The following is an 18,111-nucleotide window of genomic DNA, read 5'->3' as shown; positions in this document are numbered from 1 at the left end:
AGGCTTAACAGGGCCCCAGGGATTCACAGTAAATGAGGGCAAGCCAAGGAGAGAAAGTGCAACAGATCCAGCCCCAGCACCTGATGGCCTGCCAGAACATCTCCCTTGGAGTCTGCCCTTCCTCTGCACACAGCTTTTGCTTGGCTTCCTTTTGAGCAACCCTTGCCTTTCCCATATCTGCCGCAGTAGTTGCCTATATACTTAAATATTTCAATTAAATATCAGCTTCTCAAGTTCAGGAACTATTTTACCTTACTCAAATAGTTTATTTAAAAATATATATATAATATTCTCCAATTCAGAAAAGGATAGAACTTCCCACAATGTAACATTTTTTTATATATATATAAAATATTTATGCATTCAGTGAATGGAAACAGTTTTACTGTATACATTTTTAATGTTGTACTCTATGCAAATCTGCATTACCTAAAAATATACCGTACTTCTGCAAATCAAAACAAGCAGGGAAAAACACTGTAGCTGTGCGCTGGGTTAGAATACCTAGCAGAAATGATATGAAAGTTTTAGTTTTGAATTTAAGAACTCACAAACAACACTTTACTTTGCGAGTGCATAAATAGAAGACTGAATACATTCTGGCTCTGTAAAGCTGAACTGTAGTAGAGGTTACAAAATGTAAATGTATTTATTCATTTTCAGTATTTCATTCCAAGTCCGTCCACCTTTCATGATAGTGTTAAATAAATCATGGTCCTATCCTTCCAAACATTTCAACACTCTTTAAAAAACAAAAACAAACAAACAAAATTTTAAAGTGAAATGTCCTCCTTCATTGAAGTGTTAGATCATATTTTAAATTACTGCACTCCCACACAATATTTTTTATATATATATATTTTAAATATATATATATATTTATATATATAAAGAGACCAAATAGGAGACTACATTTTTTTACTGTCAATATGTTTAACTTCGCATACTGTAGTTGTATAAAACATGCATTTTCTGGGATAATTACGAACACATCATGAATGAGCCCACATAAATTATATTTTTTGTACAACTCCAAGTTAAAAAAAAAAAAAAGTCAGATTAAGTGCCTCTGAGGCCTTCTTCCCAGCTATCAGTTCTCAAAACACACTACTGAAATATTTATCTATGTCTACAGCTATGTGCTAGAGAACCAGATTTAAAATACATCTACAGTATGTTTTACTTTTCTTAAAGTTTGTGACAGTCCTCAGATATTGTGAAATGTAAAAATAGTCACAGATTCTTTTTCTTTTTTCCAGAAATAAAAAACACATCTAGGAGAGTATGCAAAAACAAGGCAAAATGAAGTTTCATAGCACTTAATGAGGGTTAATATAAGTCAATAACTAATATTGAGGTTTGTAAAAAGGGCTGGATGAGCAGTTACATGTACAAGCAAATGGTCTAGTAATTCCAATGGTATCAGACATTGTTTCTGTAACCAACACTTCTCCACCCTCAAAACCAGTCGATATACATTCAAAATAGGCTGACATTGATATACTTACTAGGTGTAAAAATAGTGCACTATTTTTTCCGCCACAAAGCAAAATTGCATCCTAAGAGCTGGTAAACCTTTTTTTCCTTAAATAGAGAGAATGGGCAAAAAACTTGAAAAAAAATTAAATTAAGGCAATTAGACAGGTAAAACAGGACTGCCCATGATGACGTAGCTGAAACTAGTATATACTTCAAACTTATACTAGCTGCTGAACACTGACATGCAGCTTTTGATAGACGTGTATGAATGATATAAACTTCAACATTATGGCTTTATACAAGTGCATAGTTGCAACTGCAATAAGTAACGGTATCTGATTAATAAGCATAAAAAAATAAAGTGGAAAGATTTTTAAAACCCTCTTGCAGTATTACAGTACAATATATATACACAGTATAATGGTCGCTTCTTACAGATGCAGTCTATATCACTATGGTGGATCTTCCTCCTGTTCTTCTTGCAGACATGCTGGTGGCATCTTTATGAAAGCTGAAAAGTCAGTTTCTTCTGTTTTAATATTCATTCCTCTTGAGCCTTTTATGAAATGTAGTGTATGTGTCTTGCCAAGAAAGCTTTTGTGGAACAGAGTTTAAAAGGTTACCTAACATATCCTTTTACTATTTACCAACCGTTCCTCATTCGATCAGTCACTCAGGAGAATACAGGAAAACCCTCAGAGATTAGTAATTTATATTGCAGCAAAAATGTAAACCTCTGATATATATAGCACAATCTCTCAGGAAAATATATAGTTTTAATCTATTTTGGGATATGTTTCAGTCTTGCTGTAACGGGAAGAAAATCATCACCTTGAGTTGTGTCTGCATTCACGGAAAGCAGTTAGCTGAAAAAGAAGCAGGAAGTTTGGTCAGTAAATGCAACGAACGTAAATCTGACAAAGTCTTCATTCAAGATGGGCTCATCAGCATACTGGGGAGAAACGTCATTCCTCTGCATCAACAGCACTGTTACTTAAGTATAGCACATCCTTACGCATTATGATCCCAAATCAATTAAACCCCCTTGTAATATATGAGGGTAAAGTACAATACGCACAATGTAATAGTCACTTCTAAAAGATTAGTAATTTGTAAGCTTTTAATACATAAAGATGCAGTATAGTTAATTAACATAATGCTTGTTACTGTAAACGCTAAGCCAGTTAAATTCTACAAGAGCTGGTATCTCAGTCAACTGAGTACACAGCTGAGGCGCAGCCCTAGTGCTGCTGTCATATGCCCATTGCCATAAGGCTGAGACACACCTTACATACTATTTAAAAGAATTCCTAGGAATTTAACATTTAGGTTTTTTTTCCTGTGTAACCATAACATTGCATCAACATGTAAAATGATTAAACACTGAGAACTATAAAATAGTTATATCTCAGTCAACTGAGTACACAGCTGAGGCGCAGCCCTAGTGCTGCTGTCATATGCCCATTGCCATAAGGCTGAGACACACCTTACATACTATTTAAAAGAATTCCTAGGAATTTAACATTTAGGTTTTTTTTCCTGTGTAACCATAACATTGCATCAACATGTAAAATGATTAAACACTGAGAACTATAAAATAGTTATCCACTATTTCCAGTACATTCACACTGCATATTTAAGTAAGCCAGGGGACAAATTAGATCAATAAAACGGCCGTATCTGTTCTAAAGCAGTCAAGGAAACCGTATCACAGAAGGTGCAAAGCCCATTTGTTTATGTAGTTTTCAAACGCGTGGTTAGGTACCCAAAAAGCACAGCACTGCAAAGAAAAGCCAAGTCAAATTCACTTCATAACACAGGTAGAAAAGCAAAATGCAGAACTCCGGTGATTTCATGTCTGCTAGCCATAGACCAGTCAGTTTATGTTAAAAGCTTAAAAATGAAAAGTATTTGTAAATACCAATTCTGTTTCAGCTAAACATCCAACTCCTACAATCTCCCTTTTAGCCTTCAAAAATTATCTGCAGAGGTTAGCAGTATTAGCACTATAGATGAGCAACTACTCTGACAACAGGAGATATTTTCTTTTTGGGCAGGCAGACATGAATTTTGAATAAAGATCTAAAATTAGAAAAATAAAAACACTGACAAAGGCAACATCATTTTAATGAAAATGACTCCTCTAACAATTCATCGACATCGTGAACAGAATCTCATTTTTACTGTTTAAAATATTAAAATGAGATCTTGTATTTCTCTGCTTTGAGAAACAAAATCCAACATAGCATGCTGTATTCAAAGGCAAACAAATCCATTCCTCACTATTTAGATTTACCCCTTATACTTCTTCAGAAATCAAAAACATCGTCATCATCATCATCATCACCATCAATATCATCAATATCATCAAATGACCAATCCCAGTCCTTAAATGCCAGATCAAGTAATCTGCAACAGGAGGGTTTGATGTTTAACGTGTGTCACGCTTCTATAAAAGACTTCAAAATTCCATTTGTTATCACTAAACTTTTTTAAATAAAAGACTGTGTTAAGGTAGGTGGGTTCCTTCCTTTGCCTATCACGGAATATGAAGATTCAGTTAGTGTTCATGTAAGCCAGGAATACTGTATTCATTGGAAATTTATCTCACAAATCATTCAACTCTATAGAACACTTACCATATTGATTTTTCCCCAAAAAATTTCAGCAGAAAAGATTTCATAAAACTAGCTGCTTTCTGTTTTGCTGCTGTTCTTGTTGACTGCGGCGCAGTTTTATGCTCTCCTGCTATCCCTTTCCAGACAATAACGCAAGGCTAACCATTTTTCCAATAAAATAAATAATTTTGATTGCTGAACAGAATATCAAATAAAATAGCGTCATCTGAATTTACAAAGAAATACAGTAGGATTTTACTATATCCCCAATACAGTGGGATTACGCTGTACAGCTATCCTGTAGCTCATTCTTTAAAGCTAAGCAATGCCAAAAAAGAGGATGTATCAACTTGTTCTCTAGGCATTGCTGCCTGCGCTCCTTCTATGGTCAATACAGAACAAAGAAAGCAAGCGAGGCAAACCTTGTCAGCAAATGAGTCATTTTACCTACTTTAGGCATTTATTTTGGGATGGGATGAATCATTGTCTAGAGGCATTCATCTCTTCCTGTTGTTATCAAAGGATCTTCGACAAATATCTTAAGTACTAACTTCTCAATTGCTATAGCTGCAAGAAATGAAACCCAGTCTAGTCATCCCTCCAGTGAGCTCAATGGATTTTAAATCAGGATTATATGCCAACCGTAGCAGGCAGAGACAGAAGCCTTACCCTAACAGAGAGTTCAGTGTGTTTTAACTAAAACACGCTACAGTGTTTAATATAGTTAATCACATGCTTTAAACAAAATGGGTTTCAGGGGTTTTCAGGTTTTAAAGTTTTTATACTTTTAAATGTGACATATCCCTGAAAAGGCTCAATATTCATTTATTATAAACTACGGCTATTGTAATTTCTAACACACTTAAAGAATTTATTAGACCTTAAAATACACGAAAGTTGATTTTTTTCAATTTGGAATTATCCTTTTGGCACAATCCAATTGAATGGATAAGCAGAAATTGTATGGTCTGTATCAAAAACTGGTTTGCCCTTTCTTAAATCATCACAAAGAACAACAGCCATGAAAACCTTGGAGGAACAGTCACTGTGTGAAATTCCTAACAAGGGCAGCATTTATAGGACCGTGCAGGTTGGGAGGGACCTCAGGAGGTCTCTAAGCCCAACCTCCTGCTCAAAGCAGGGTCAGCTACAAGGTCAGCCCAGGCTGCTCAAGGCTTTGTCCTGTTAGGTCTTGAAAGCCTCCAGGGATGGAGCCTGGCCAGCCTCACCAGCCTGCCTCCTTGCCCAACTGTCTGCGTTGGCTTTTCCTTCTATCCCAGTTGGAATGTCTCTTGGTTCAACTGAGCCCCTTGTCTCTCACCCTCCCACCACGCAGCACTGAAGAGCCTAGCTCCGTCTCCTCAATACCCTCCCCACAGGCAGGGGCAGGCTGCTATGATACCCCGCTGGAGCCGTCCTTCATCCGGGTTGAACAAGCCCAGCTCCCTCAAGCCTCTGCTCTGACCATCCTGGTGGCCTCCGCTGGACTTTCCCCAGTTTGTCAATGTCTGGCTTGAATCTGAGGGCCCATGTCTCCCCCCCCCCTTATTCCCCTCAGAAGGGGATAATCTCTTCCCTCAATCGTCCAGCTGCGCTCCTCTTGGTGCAGTCCCAGAGCCTGCCTTGCTGCCAGGGCCCACTGCTGGCTCATCTCCAGCCTCTCCCCAGCCACTCAGTCCCCAGATTTAACTGGCAACTAGATCTTCATTCTTAATGAAGTTTGTAACAGAAAATTAATTATTCCATACGGTAAGCCCTTGCACAAAAGCCTCATAGAGGCACCAGTCAAATATTAATTGGCCACAGCAATTACAGTAATTTACAAGTATGTGGTTTCTAATTAAAAGTGTTTAAATCTGTACAAATTTCCACTGGTCTGACAGACCTGCATTAATAAGGCGACAGGTGAGATGACCTCACAGAACTACACTTTTCCATCTGTTAGGTACATTTGCAAAGCTAACTTGGAAAGTTTAATTGCAAGAATAAAATGGTTTATGCATAAGAATGTTCATCCTCCTCCTTTTTCCACCATTACAAAATATATGGATAGAAAAACATACAGATAGAAAAAAAAATGACTACAGACTGATTCGGACTGGAAGAGGACCACAACTAAAAGGAAGGGTAAGAGTAAATACTGTGTTATGAAAACATTTTGTAAAAAACGTCATGAAGACTGAAAGAAGGTGCTATAAGGAGAAAAATTATTTTATGAGCACCTAAGAACAGCTGTCGAAAAAGAATCGGAATTTATAGTTCACCCTTTATATGTCAACAATAAGAAACAGAATAAAACTGATGAATTAGATTGTAAACACTATACAGAAGAAAAGCATTTTACTTGTCCCACAAGTTGTCATGAATGTTTCCTTGATTCATGCTTCAATCCAATCACTGATATTTTGGTTAGTTTTGCACAAAGAAACCCTTCAATAATCAGTCCCTAAAGTAGTAACTAAAGAACTTTTTACCTTCATGGTTATAATCAAAAAACCTAATAATTTAAAATGCAAATTATGAGGTCAGACTTTCTTTTAAAGTATGTAAAGTAAATGACAAAAAAAAAAAAATCAGACTGTCAGGAAGTTAGGAGAGAAGTGAAATTAAGTCACTTTGAGTCCTTTCACTACGCATTTCCACACTTAAAATACCAGTTTGGTTTTTTTAAGATCTAACTCTTTGTAGCGCAAGGCTGTTTTGGGATAACAGCAGCATCGCAGTAAGAGCACACTTAACGCTGCATTCCCCACTGTTAACTCTGGCAACTCACCCAACCCAGTTTTCAACCAGCCAGCTTAGATACTGGAGGCAGTCTGGTCACAGACACAAGGAGAGCAATACTGTCTAGCCACTGCCAAATTACCTCTCTGGGGAAAAATGTTAAGCCTTTGCTGACCTGTCCATTGCTGCTGGAATACTGCAACAAACAAAACAAGTCAGACCAAACTTTTCACAGGCTGTCAACAACTGGGGACTGATATAACCAAGAATTAGCTAGTACTCTAGGTGATGAAAAAAGCAAACTGAAAAAACCCAGAAATTCTGTACTGTGCAATCACATAAGCTCCACCTGCAGAATGTTATCACTCCCACAATACCGTATAGGATTTTGCTCCTTAAAACCGATCCAGTAATAGATTACCGTTTTTTGTATGGATTTTTTTTTCCCAAATCAGAGGAACTTGGTAAGACTATTCTCTTAGGAATCATGAGACATGAGCATGAGTCCTTCTAGGCTGAATGAGGAATTGCAACCAATTCTCCCACCCTTTGGTAAGTGCTCCAGCCGCTTGACCAAATGGTGATCCCCCACCTCCCATCTTCCTGCGCTCTTGCAGAAAGCGTGAGTGATGCTCAGACAGGTGCTTACCACTGCAGCAAGGGGCTCCACGCTGTGGAACCCGCATGGGCAGAGACGCAAAAAGTGAGATTCATCTGAACTAGCTTTTCACTGTAGATGTCCAAGAGCATGCCGTATGCTCCTTTTCTACACTAGGAGGACATGAATCCTGAAAACAACTCTTCCTAAATATCAACTGTAAATTGAGTCATACACAGATATACACATTTGGTCAAATGAAACACACTCTAACAGACAAATCCGCAATCAGGTGTCTAACCTTAGAGCAGGGCAGGAATTCAAACACACGCCTCAAAACCAAGCAATAAGAAACAAAAGACTTGTAGCCTTTTGCTACATGTAAGGCCTTCTAGACTGCTTTTTGAAGGCACCTAATTCTCTCCAAGGTTCATCAGAACCACAAACACCTAACTTCATTGCTCAACTTCAAATCAGGTATGGTAGTAGCCATCTTGAAAATTGTTCAACCTTTTTTTCCTTTTTCTTTTCTTTTTTTAAATCTTCACACCCCTCTCACTGACCCTTTGCCTAGTTAAACCCCGTTTTCCCTACCAGCTGCCAGTTCACAGGAACTATTAGGCTACAGACAATGCTACAAGTTCCGCCTATTACACATAAGAGCAATAGGATACATTATCAGTACGGTAGGGTTAACTAACAGGTAATGCAAGTTCCTTTAAACAAGGGAACAAACATAGTGACTCTTCTTATAACTTAACTGAGGTTTATAGAAGATGACATGCTAGATCACATGTCAGTAGGCAACAACATTTGTGGTCAACTGTCCTTGTCAATGTATACGACAAACATTTTACTACAATTAAAAACAATAAACTAAATAGCAGCTCTTGTATCACCTTGGTTTGTTTGGAGGAAGCTGTCGACTTGGTCGTCTGATGGACTGGTTTGGCTGTACCTTCATGGAAGTTCTGGGAGAAGATCGAGCAAAGGGGTCTGGTGCTGGAGGCTTCTTGGGTATTTTTTTCACCAGTCGGCTCACCCATTTTTGCTGTTCTTCCGTAGAATTAGCTAACAGTAGTAGATTCTTTGCCGTTGAAATATCATAATACACTGTAATAAGAATTTTTAAAATGAAAATGAATATTGTTATTATTCTAAACACATCCCCACATCAAAAATTAGTTGCCAGATTACCATACTCTCACAGTCAACACAAAGAGAAATCAGCAGAAATCAAAAGCAAAGTGAACCAGATTTTGCCAAACTTTATGTTTCCTGGTTGCTGACAGCGCCTCCTCCTTACATTTAGAGGGTAACAACTTAGTACTGTGGAAGATACACACTCACATGGAAAAAACAAGGAAGGGTAACACAAAGAGGTGTGCCTGAGCCCAAGAAACTATGTAACCTTAGTCACAAGGAGTAAACTTCACCACATATCATCTATTTCATAACATGCAGTAACACTATCGTTTCCTATAGCAATCCAGCACAACACACAGTGTGAGCAGTTTTACAACTACCATGCTTTACTGCATGATGCTGACAACACAGCAGGTATGTATGTATATTGGCCACATGCCGTTAACTCACAGCAGTGAGCTGATCCTCGTGTAGACACCCCTAGAAAGGTTCTGATGGCTACGTACTAACAAAAGAAAAACCTACCTGCTTATGTTTAGTTGGTGTCAAACCACTACTAGAATCCTCTGATCTATTAAAACGCCCTGTGACTCCAGTGACTATATGCACATTCAAATACCTGCTATTTACCTTTGCAAGGTGCTATAATCTCTTCTTTTTTATCCATGTGATCTTTGTGACATTTGATATGGCAACGGCGACATTCTAGAGCAGGAGGAGGTTTAAACATATGCCACAGTGGCTTCATACAAGCTTCACAATTGGTTGGAAAGTGATAAAGAGTAGGTATAAACTCATGTCCTTTGTGACAAATGTAATTTGACTTCTCTCCCATGGGCTCCACGGGAAATTCCTGTTCCTTTTTACTCTCTCCTTCATTAGCATACAGAATCTAAAATCAAAGCAAAATAATATCAGTAGTCCTATATGACAAACAGAAATTCAGAGTGACTAAGTAGAAAGATTGAGGAAATACAATGGAATGGGTGTTTCTCAAGTTCTTCTTTTAGTGAATATGCCATTAGAAAAAGTTATGAAAATATTTTTGACGATGTGTGAAATGCCATCTTTGTTACACTAGAAACATTAATTTATTACTGAATACCTGGAATATCCTAGGAATTTCCTTGGAGTCTGCTCTGTACACATCAGTCTGAGTGACTGGTCGGACATGGAAGAGTTTGCTATAGGAAATTATTTCAATAAGGACAAAAATTAATGTTACCAAAATGATAAGTTTAAATTGACATATTAAGTTAGGATACAACACACCACGTTAAGACTTAGAGCCATTAAAGATTTGTCAGTACAAGTTTCTAATCACTTGATTAAAGTCCTATCGCTCAATCCTGCACGTGAACTTCCAAAAGCCCTAAATAAAAAGAAGTCACAAGTATCCAGCTATATTTGCAAAAAAAAGACAGCATTGAAAAATCAACATCACGTGACTTTAACGATTGCCGGTAGCTTTCTAACACAATCCTCTCCCCATGTTCTAACCTCTGAATATCCACATTCTGTATTAGTTAAGAAAACAAATTAATTAACTATACAACCCACCCGTAAAGACATGTTGTAAGTGAAAATGTACAAACACTGAAAATCATAGCCTCTCCGCTACAGTTTTCTTAGCTTTTTTGCTACAATGTGTATGTGAGGTAGGTCTAGCTGAGCTAGTGGAAGCAGTTCAGTTACATCAGAGCTCAACAGAGCTCTACCTGTATCAGACTGAGCACCACACTACTGCTGCACCGCTGCCTACAATGGGTACTTAAGCTCCCAGCTCTGTAGTTCAAATTGCAAAAGTACGCCCCATTTGATGTTGCGCTCCCAGACTGGACCTCAAAAGGCCTTTTGTCAAAGTCTTTCCGACAAAGTTCACCTAAAAATCAGAAGAAGGAATCTCACGTGGCAATACTCACTCTATATCTAATACCATATAGGGATTAGATTGTTCTTTATCTTGTTCGCTGTCATAGAACAGGATCTTCTTACTGCTTACAATTACATACTGTTAAGAGACAGAAAAGGATGAAATATATGTTTTAATCAAGCTCATCATAGATGTCAAAGATGTCACAGCAATTACCACAGATGACACAGCAGTATCTTTCTACAATTTTATTAAATGGTAGCTAAATGGACAATAGTAGTACTATATTCTAAGTCCGTGATTTGCCAGTAAATTCATTGAACAACAGACAGAATTCTTATTACCCGATAAACCCATTTATGTTATCAGATTAACTGATATTTAAACAGATTTAAGTACCTACGAAGAGATAAAAATGAAAGTCTGGAAGAAAGTAAGATAAAAGCTTTTCATTTGTATTTTACTTGGACTGGTAGTAAGAGTAACTGTCATGATGCCTATTTTACATGTGCAGTTCACAACTAATAGGGATCATACTCACAAAGATCACTGTTATACTTACCAGCATTGCTAGCAATTTTCATAAAAAAAGCTAGTTACCTAGAAGACCTCCTATTTCCAGAATTTTGTCCAGAATGAACAGTTTGACTGAGCAGTAAGTGAACGGGTATGAAACTGTGTAGTTACTCTTTGGGCAAAGACCCATCAAAGAGGCTACTGAAAAGCAGTAAACAAGTGAAGGCTGCACAAGGAAGATGAGTAGTTGTTAGCTTTATCTCCTAAATAAAGAATTTGTCAAGGGCATCTGCTTCCAGACTCTGCTGAATTCCAGCTATGTAATACTGCTGGGAATGCTTATGGCTGAATGTACAAACGTTTGAAGATCATGAATGGCTGTTCTCACCTCTGGCTGGACAAAGTGTCTTAACCTATTACAATTGTCTTAACCTGCTCCTCTCAGACATAGCTATACCAGCTAACACATTTTATACATTTAATTAATGAGAGAACATACATCAAAGAAAAATTAAAGTGTTGAAAACCTGCAGTAAGTTTAAAATCCAGACTATAGATGAAAGAAGATCATAAATCTGGTTTTCTTACCTTTTTAACCCATCCGAATTTTTTAGTGTTATTTCTAACAGGCAGTGATAGCCAGCCTTCCAATCGTGATTCTGAAAAAAAGATATATATTAAGAACATAAACATTCACAAAATATTATTTTTGAGAGTACTGTGCATTTTAAAGTAGTTATCGAAGATCAATAATAAAGCAACAGAGCAAACATGAGAACATGAACTATTTAAAGCTACAAGGTCTTGCAAAGTTTATCACAGTAAATGTGTAGGAATAAATTAAATCATGTATTCCTGAATACAGCCAATAACCAACAATGCAATCACAAAAAAGTAGTAGGCACAAGGAAGAAGGGGAAGAGCAAACTTGCAATTATAGCACACACATTCCCTTTAGTAAATCTTTCAAGACTTAAAATGCTTATGTCTATCAACCTTTAGGTTTTAAAACAGCGTCTGAAGATATTAGTACAGACCACACAACATCCAGTTCAAGAGAAAAAAAGGCAAACTACCACCACCAATAACCTATATCCTCTATATGCCGGGTAAAATTTCAGAAGTTGAGTATTCTAATTCATATTTTTTGCTCTGTCAGTTTTTCCTTTTTCTAACTCTGCCTAAATCTCCTAGGCGTTCTAATCCAAAATAAGTTATTTTTGGCTAATCGTTAGGCCTTGCCTAAATTCAACTGCCCTTTCACTCACTTGCAATATTTCATATTACACTGGCACGTCAGTCAGATTGGATTTATCAACAGTATTAACAGCTCAGTGGTTGTTTGACACACACATTTCAGTAGTAACCAAAAGCTCACCAGGATCACGCTTTCCTAGTGCTTGGTAATACATAGTATCGCATAGCCTTTGACCCTATTTTTATAGCTGCACTTAATACAAGCATTTCTTTCCCCTATGTTTTATTAAGAGGAACTACTCAATTGCAATAATATTTTCCTAATGAGTTTCCCACCCTAGCAGATAACCTCTACTGCTGCTGAGGAACTTCCAAGTCAAAAATACTGAAGCCTTAAGTATTAACAAACACAAAACCATGAAGGGAGCATAAACATGCTCCAAAATTGCAAAAGCTATTTTCTTTCTCATCAGAGGGCATTTGCAAGATCCTGCCCATGTTTAACATAGCGTAACAAACAGTTATTAGATATTCACAGAATTCTCACTTTGTATAGAGAGACTTGAAGCAAGGTTATTTATTCAGATATGCGCTGTCTTCAAGGTTTATTGCTCTGTAAGCATTGTTCTTTATGACACATTTTAACGTACATACCGAGCACATGAAGTAGTTCTATAACGTATATTTTGCCTCATACCTGCCACTTGAAATGGTTCCTTTCAACTACACCTGATACAAAGGGTAGCAAGCATAATGCTCATGCAAAAAATTCTTCCCCAGATCCAAGAAGCATGTATAGTTTGTTAATGGTGTGAAAAAAAAATGCATTAATATTTTTCCTATTTTTCTCTGTAATCTCTAATACTATCGCATGAAATTGGACAAAATGAGAGTTTCTGGTTACACTTCTTCACTTCTGGTGTCCATTCTATACTAGCAGATCAGGGAAAGGCCAGAATATTCCAAAATTTTCACAGTACATGCTTATAAGTACTAGGAGGGAAAAAACCAACAAAACACAACCATCATACCTCAAATCTGTTGTAATTATGTCAGAAAAAAATCCTAGTTTAGATATGATTTTTACTTTAGAACAAAACAAAACCATGCAGATACTACAACAGCAGCTAGTGAGGAAAAAATTATGTAGGTACTTAAAAATTCTTTTATTAGAAGCCTCAGAGCAAAAACCAGATAATGAAGAAAAAAGAGGAAATGCATTATTCTTTACTCTAGTTTGATGAAGTAATGTCAATATTCCAAAACAAGTTTTGCCTTGAGTGGAAAGGTAGTCACACTTTAAAGGAACCTCAAGTGAAATACAGAAATCTGAATGTAATTAAAAACCCCACCTCTGACATTAACACTAAACAGAAGTTTTGTTCAACACAGTGTATGTGTAGTCATATAAAATGAATACAGAATTAGTAAAACAAAGCTCTGTTTTACCAGAGCTGTATCATTTCATTATATGCTTTACATATCTGGAAAAATGAATAAATTTTGCTTGCCTTACCATATGAGAATCAAATATAAGATTCAAAATAAGGCAAAACAATGTAATACTCAGAAGGCTGAATTTCTATGAGTAAGTAATGTACATTTAGATGGTGAGGAGTTAGATGCCTCCACACTTCACTTAAATACAAAGATTTGACTTTTTGGTATCCAGTATCTTAGGGTCATAAAAATAGCTGCAGATACTGGATAGAGGCTACCTTGTAAACAAAGCCATAAGGCTCATCATAAGGCTCATTTATTCAATGCTTTAATAAAAAAGGTGGTTTTATAAATGGTAGCAAGCATCATAAACATTTAGAGAAAACAGACCAGTTATTTGTTCATGCAAACTTTTTCATGTCTTGGATTGCAATGTTTACTGCCACTGCAGTTTGTTTACTGCCAGATTTGTTTTTTGGGGTTTTTTTAATAATGTATTAATAGTGTTAGTTCTGAAACAGAGAAAAAGGAGACAGTAAGAACAAAACCAAACAGTTCTCAGGGATGTCACCTGTGCTATCAACTTCTGTAGGGCTGTGGGAACAAGACAAAGGTTCTTCCTCTGAGTCAGAATCAGAATCGAGAAGCATGCGAGAACTGGAAGGCTTAGTGGCAATACTGACAGAGGTAGAAGAGTGCTGGTAGGTAAAAGACATGGATTCCATAGTGTGGGATTGAGTGATATGGACTAAACATAAAGCATAAAGGAGGAAAAAGGTAGAAAAGAAGTCAAAATAGAATCTCTAAGAAGAGAGTATTAGTTTTACATTTCATCACACAACACAGTAATTGCAAAGTAACCACCACAATCAAGTGGAAAAAAATATTTAGTTTTCATGGGGTACAATAGAATTTTTAAAAGAAACTTCTTTAAATAAATGTAAGATGAAGTATGATTACAGACAGATTTAGTTAGTAGGTGGATAGCTATCACTATCAAAGCATTAATAAGATGGTAGAAACACCTGAAGATGAAAAGCCACAGAATCATCAGTGTTAATTTAATACTTCAGCTTCTATGGTAAAACACTGATAGAAAACCAATTAATGCAGAAATATTAATAAAATTAACATACCAGGGAATCCATCATCTGCCTCAGCATCTCCAGGCCCACTGCCTATACTACTGTTGTCTAGACCAATGTGTAATGACTGCAGCTGTGAACGAAGCTGTTCAATGTCACTGTCTTTGCTGTCCAGAGTCATCTGGAGTTCAATCCGTATCTGACTCTCTTCTGCTATTTGCTGTAAAGATAGATTTCCTATTATCACAATACTCAGTTACTCAGAGAAAACATAAGAAAATTATGCAGACTTTGAAGCCAGTCTCAATATATATACTGTGTATTTCTTTTGGCCACAGGAAATTCAGGAATAGAGACTGCATACACTACCTTAAAGCCTGTATCAATTCAATGAGAATTACAGAAAATGCTATCGATGTTTATATTTGCAAAAGGATCTTACCGCCTGCATTTCATTGATTTCCTTCTGATATTTTATCATCATCTGGGTTAACTTTTCTCGTTCAGACTTCAGTTCCATATGCAGTTTCCTATTTTCCTTTTCCTTCCGCCGTACATCAGTATCAGCTCCACGTTTGACTGGACCCTTCCGATTCATGATCTCAGCCAATTTATTCACAGCCTTCCCATAGGGAAGAAAAAAAAAAATGACAAAAACCACACCAATAAATACAGAGTTATATCGTGAAGAGTCTTCTTTGCTATCCACAAACAGACACTTTTCATCTATGTGTAAACTAAGACGCCTGCATATCCAGTACTATAAAGTTGCTTTAATTCAATGTACTACTCAAAATCGAAAAGAAGGTAATGATGCCATTTTCACTTTAAGCAAGCATTTGCTTTGAACACTTCTGCTCATTTAAATATTCTCTTCTGTTTCCATCAGCTAGCCCGAAAATGTATCTTTGGATTAAAATGCCACTTGTTCTAAAAAACAATCTGGATTAAAATCAGAAATATACTGTTTTATGGAACTTACAGAGGAATATAAATCAAGATGGAAACCAGTATAATATGAATTCATTTGACTGAAATGAAGATTTTTGCTGGTGGACTGCAACTGGATTAGGAGTTCCTCTATAATAAATCATGAGGATGCAGTTTCACTACACTGAAAGTCTACTTAGTAGAAGAAAAAAAAAAAAAAAAAAATCAATATATTTTGTTTCAAGGCAAAAAAGAATAAGGTGTTAACGGTATATATAGATAGTTTACCATGGAAGGTTTTCTATTAAAAAATATTTGACTCATGAACACTATCTCTTCATTCTTTCAGATACATTTGCTTACCTGGGTTTTCAATGTTCTTTCATTCAACAACTGTTTCTCAAATTGTGCTTTAATATTTCCTACATTTGCTTCTTCTTCTTTTAGCTTTGTAATTTCTGTAGCAAGATAATTTAAAAAAAAAAAAATCTATGAAAGTTCATTACAAAAGACAACAGTACTATTAAAGAACAAAACTGGTTTCAAATTAAGTTACATTTGGTTCAGAGAATACATACGTTCTTGTACTTCCTTCAGTTTATTGTTTAGTTCTTCTTTCTCATTAGCAAGATTAGCCACATCACTAGTTAGTGTCCTATTTGCTTCCTCCAACTACAAAACAAAAAGTACACGTGTCTATGTAACAAAACACATTTGGCATGTGAAAGCATTACAGGACAGAAGGAAATGCTTCAGAGTGAAACCAGGATAAGAGGACTAGCTGTAAGAGGGGTAGGGGCGCAGAAGAAAAAACAGTCAGAGAGATGCATGGAAGAAACATGGTAAGAGATTTTTTTTTTTTTTTAATTTCATTCACGGAAAATAAATACTTTTAAAATGTCAGATATATTTGTATATCACTTACCTCTAAGTATGCTAAATAACAATGGATAACTCAAACTGCAAATAAAACTCAAGCCCAGGTAAACCTCTACCAAAATTATGATTCGTATTACTCACAGAGGCTATGGTGGCATCTTTCTCAGTGAGTTCCTGTTTATGCCTAGCCATCATCTCTTTAATCTCCAGCTCTTTCATAATCTTCTCTTTTTCCAAATCAGAGTACTGTTCTTCAGCAATGGAACGTGCAAGTTGTTCCGAATCTGCCTTTGTCAAAGTAATCTCTAGCTGAGCAGCCAAGGAATCTCTGCAAATGATTGGTACATACTATTAACTCAAAAAATGGGAGGTTATGGTGGGGGGGGTGGGGGTGTGTGTGTGTATGTGTGTGGTGGGGAAAAGACTAAAACAAAAAATGTATTAGTAATACAATTAGTAAAATCTACCTCTCATCCTGTAACTCCTGTATCTTTTGCTGCATTTCTTTACAAAGTTTGGTCTTTTCCTCACATTCTTCTTTAAGTTCTCGAACTTGCGTCTTGTACAGAGTCTAGAATTTAAAGTTGGATAGAAAAGGACGTGACTTGCATATTCTAGCTTGCAGGTACACAAAAAAATTATACAAGAGGACAGTGTATGCAATTCTTTAATCACACACTCAATTAGAGTATAATTGTGCAATGCTTTCTCTAAATTTTACTAAATGTCATCATCATTCCCAAATATGTTTTGGTTATTTTACTTTTTTATTGTGTTTTTTTTTTAACTTGTGTATTTGTGAATGGATAGATGTACGATATGCATTTTATATGTTTGTAAACTTACTGTTAAAGAGACTCTCAATGTGAATACCACTATTTGACAGAAAATAGAAGTACCAGAAACAAGGAAAATCAGTAATTTTTTTTCTACTATTTCAGATCTTTGTCAGAGGGAGGGAAGGAGGTAGAATTTAGATTTTAACAATACAAATCCATTAAAACAACATCACAGTTAAAGAGCACAAAGTATAGGAGGAAGGGAAAAAAGAGATTAGAAAAGCACTTGAAATTCAAATTTTTGTGAAATGGATACAAATCTAGAGTTCTTAAGGGAATGAAAGAAAAATTATATTGCTCTGTACACTCAAATGACTGCATACAGGTAAAGTGACAGACAGCTGCAAGTGCATTTAGTGCAGGGATTTCAAGACAGACTGTCTCTGGTCTATCCACAGTGGTCAACTGACCTCAACTCCCCCTTTCTCTCCTTTACTGTGTGCAACTTTTTGATCTACTAAAACTTCAGACAGTCCTCTCCTCACTGACCTAAAGACCACAGTAAAATCTTAAGTTTTCTTTAATTCTGAAACAAAGCTTTTGGGCTCTACCTGCAGTGTGACTGGCTGTGCACTGTTAATATAAATTAACCTCCATAGGCTAGTGATGATTTTTAAGTACAATACCTATTTATTCTGTTCTACCTTACCACAATAAAGCAAAAACTCCCAACAGATCTTGCATTGGGTTTGTGTGGCAAGGTTTTGGTAACGGGGGGCTGCAGGGGTGGCTTCTGTGAGAAGCTGCTAGAAGCTTCCCCCATGTCTGATAGAGCCAATGCCAGCCA

The 18,111-nt window shown here is 36.5% G+C and overlaps 1 protein-coding gene across 1 annotated transcript in view; it reads right to left on the bottom strand.

Annotated features, from left to right (window-relative positions):
- Positions 1-1,054: 1,054 nt before the first annotated feature.
- Positions 1,055-18,111, bottom strand: part of ROCK2 (Rho associated coiled-coil containing protein kinase 2) — a 63,085-nt gene continuing 46,028 nt past the window's right edge. Inside the window, 13 exon segments of the mRNA XM_009275577.1 lie at positions 1,055-2,345; positions 3,776-3,888; positions 8,319-8,532; positions 9,196-9,457; positions 9,671-9,749; positions 10,488-10,576; positions 11,543-11,613; positions 14,728-14,896; positions 15,119-15,298; positions 15,970-16,064; positions 16,185-16,278; positions 16,627-16,813; positions 16,953-17,056. Coding sequence (XP_009273852.1) covers positions 3,789-3,888; positions 8,319-8,532; positions 9,196-9,457; positions 9,671-9,749; positions 10,488-10,576; positions 11,543-11,613; positions 14,728-14,896; positions 15,119-15,298; positions 15,970-16,064; positions 16,185-16,278; positions 16,627-16,813; positions 16,953-17,056 — 1,644 coding nt within the window. The 3' untranslated portion in view covers positions 1,055-2,345; positions 3,776-3,788.

The sequence above is a fragment of the Aptenodytes forsteri genome, unplaced genomic scaffold, assembly GCF_000699145.1.
Source record: "Aptenodytes forsteri isolate BGI_AS27 unplaced genomic scaffold, ASM69914v1 Scaffold94, whole genome shotgun sequence".
Lineage (NCBI taxonomy): Eukaryota > Metazoa > Chordata > Aves > Sphenisciformes > Spheniscidae > Aptenodytes > Aptenodytes forsteri.
This window is presented reverse-complemented; position numbering and strand designations above follow the sequence as displayed.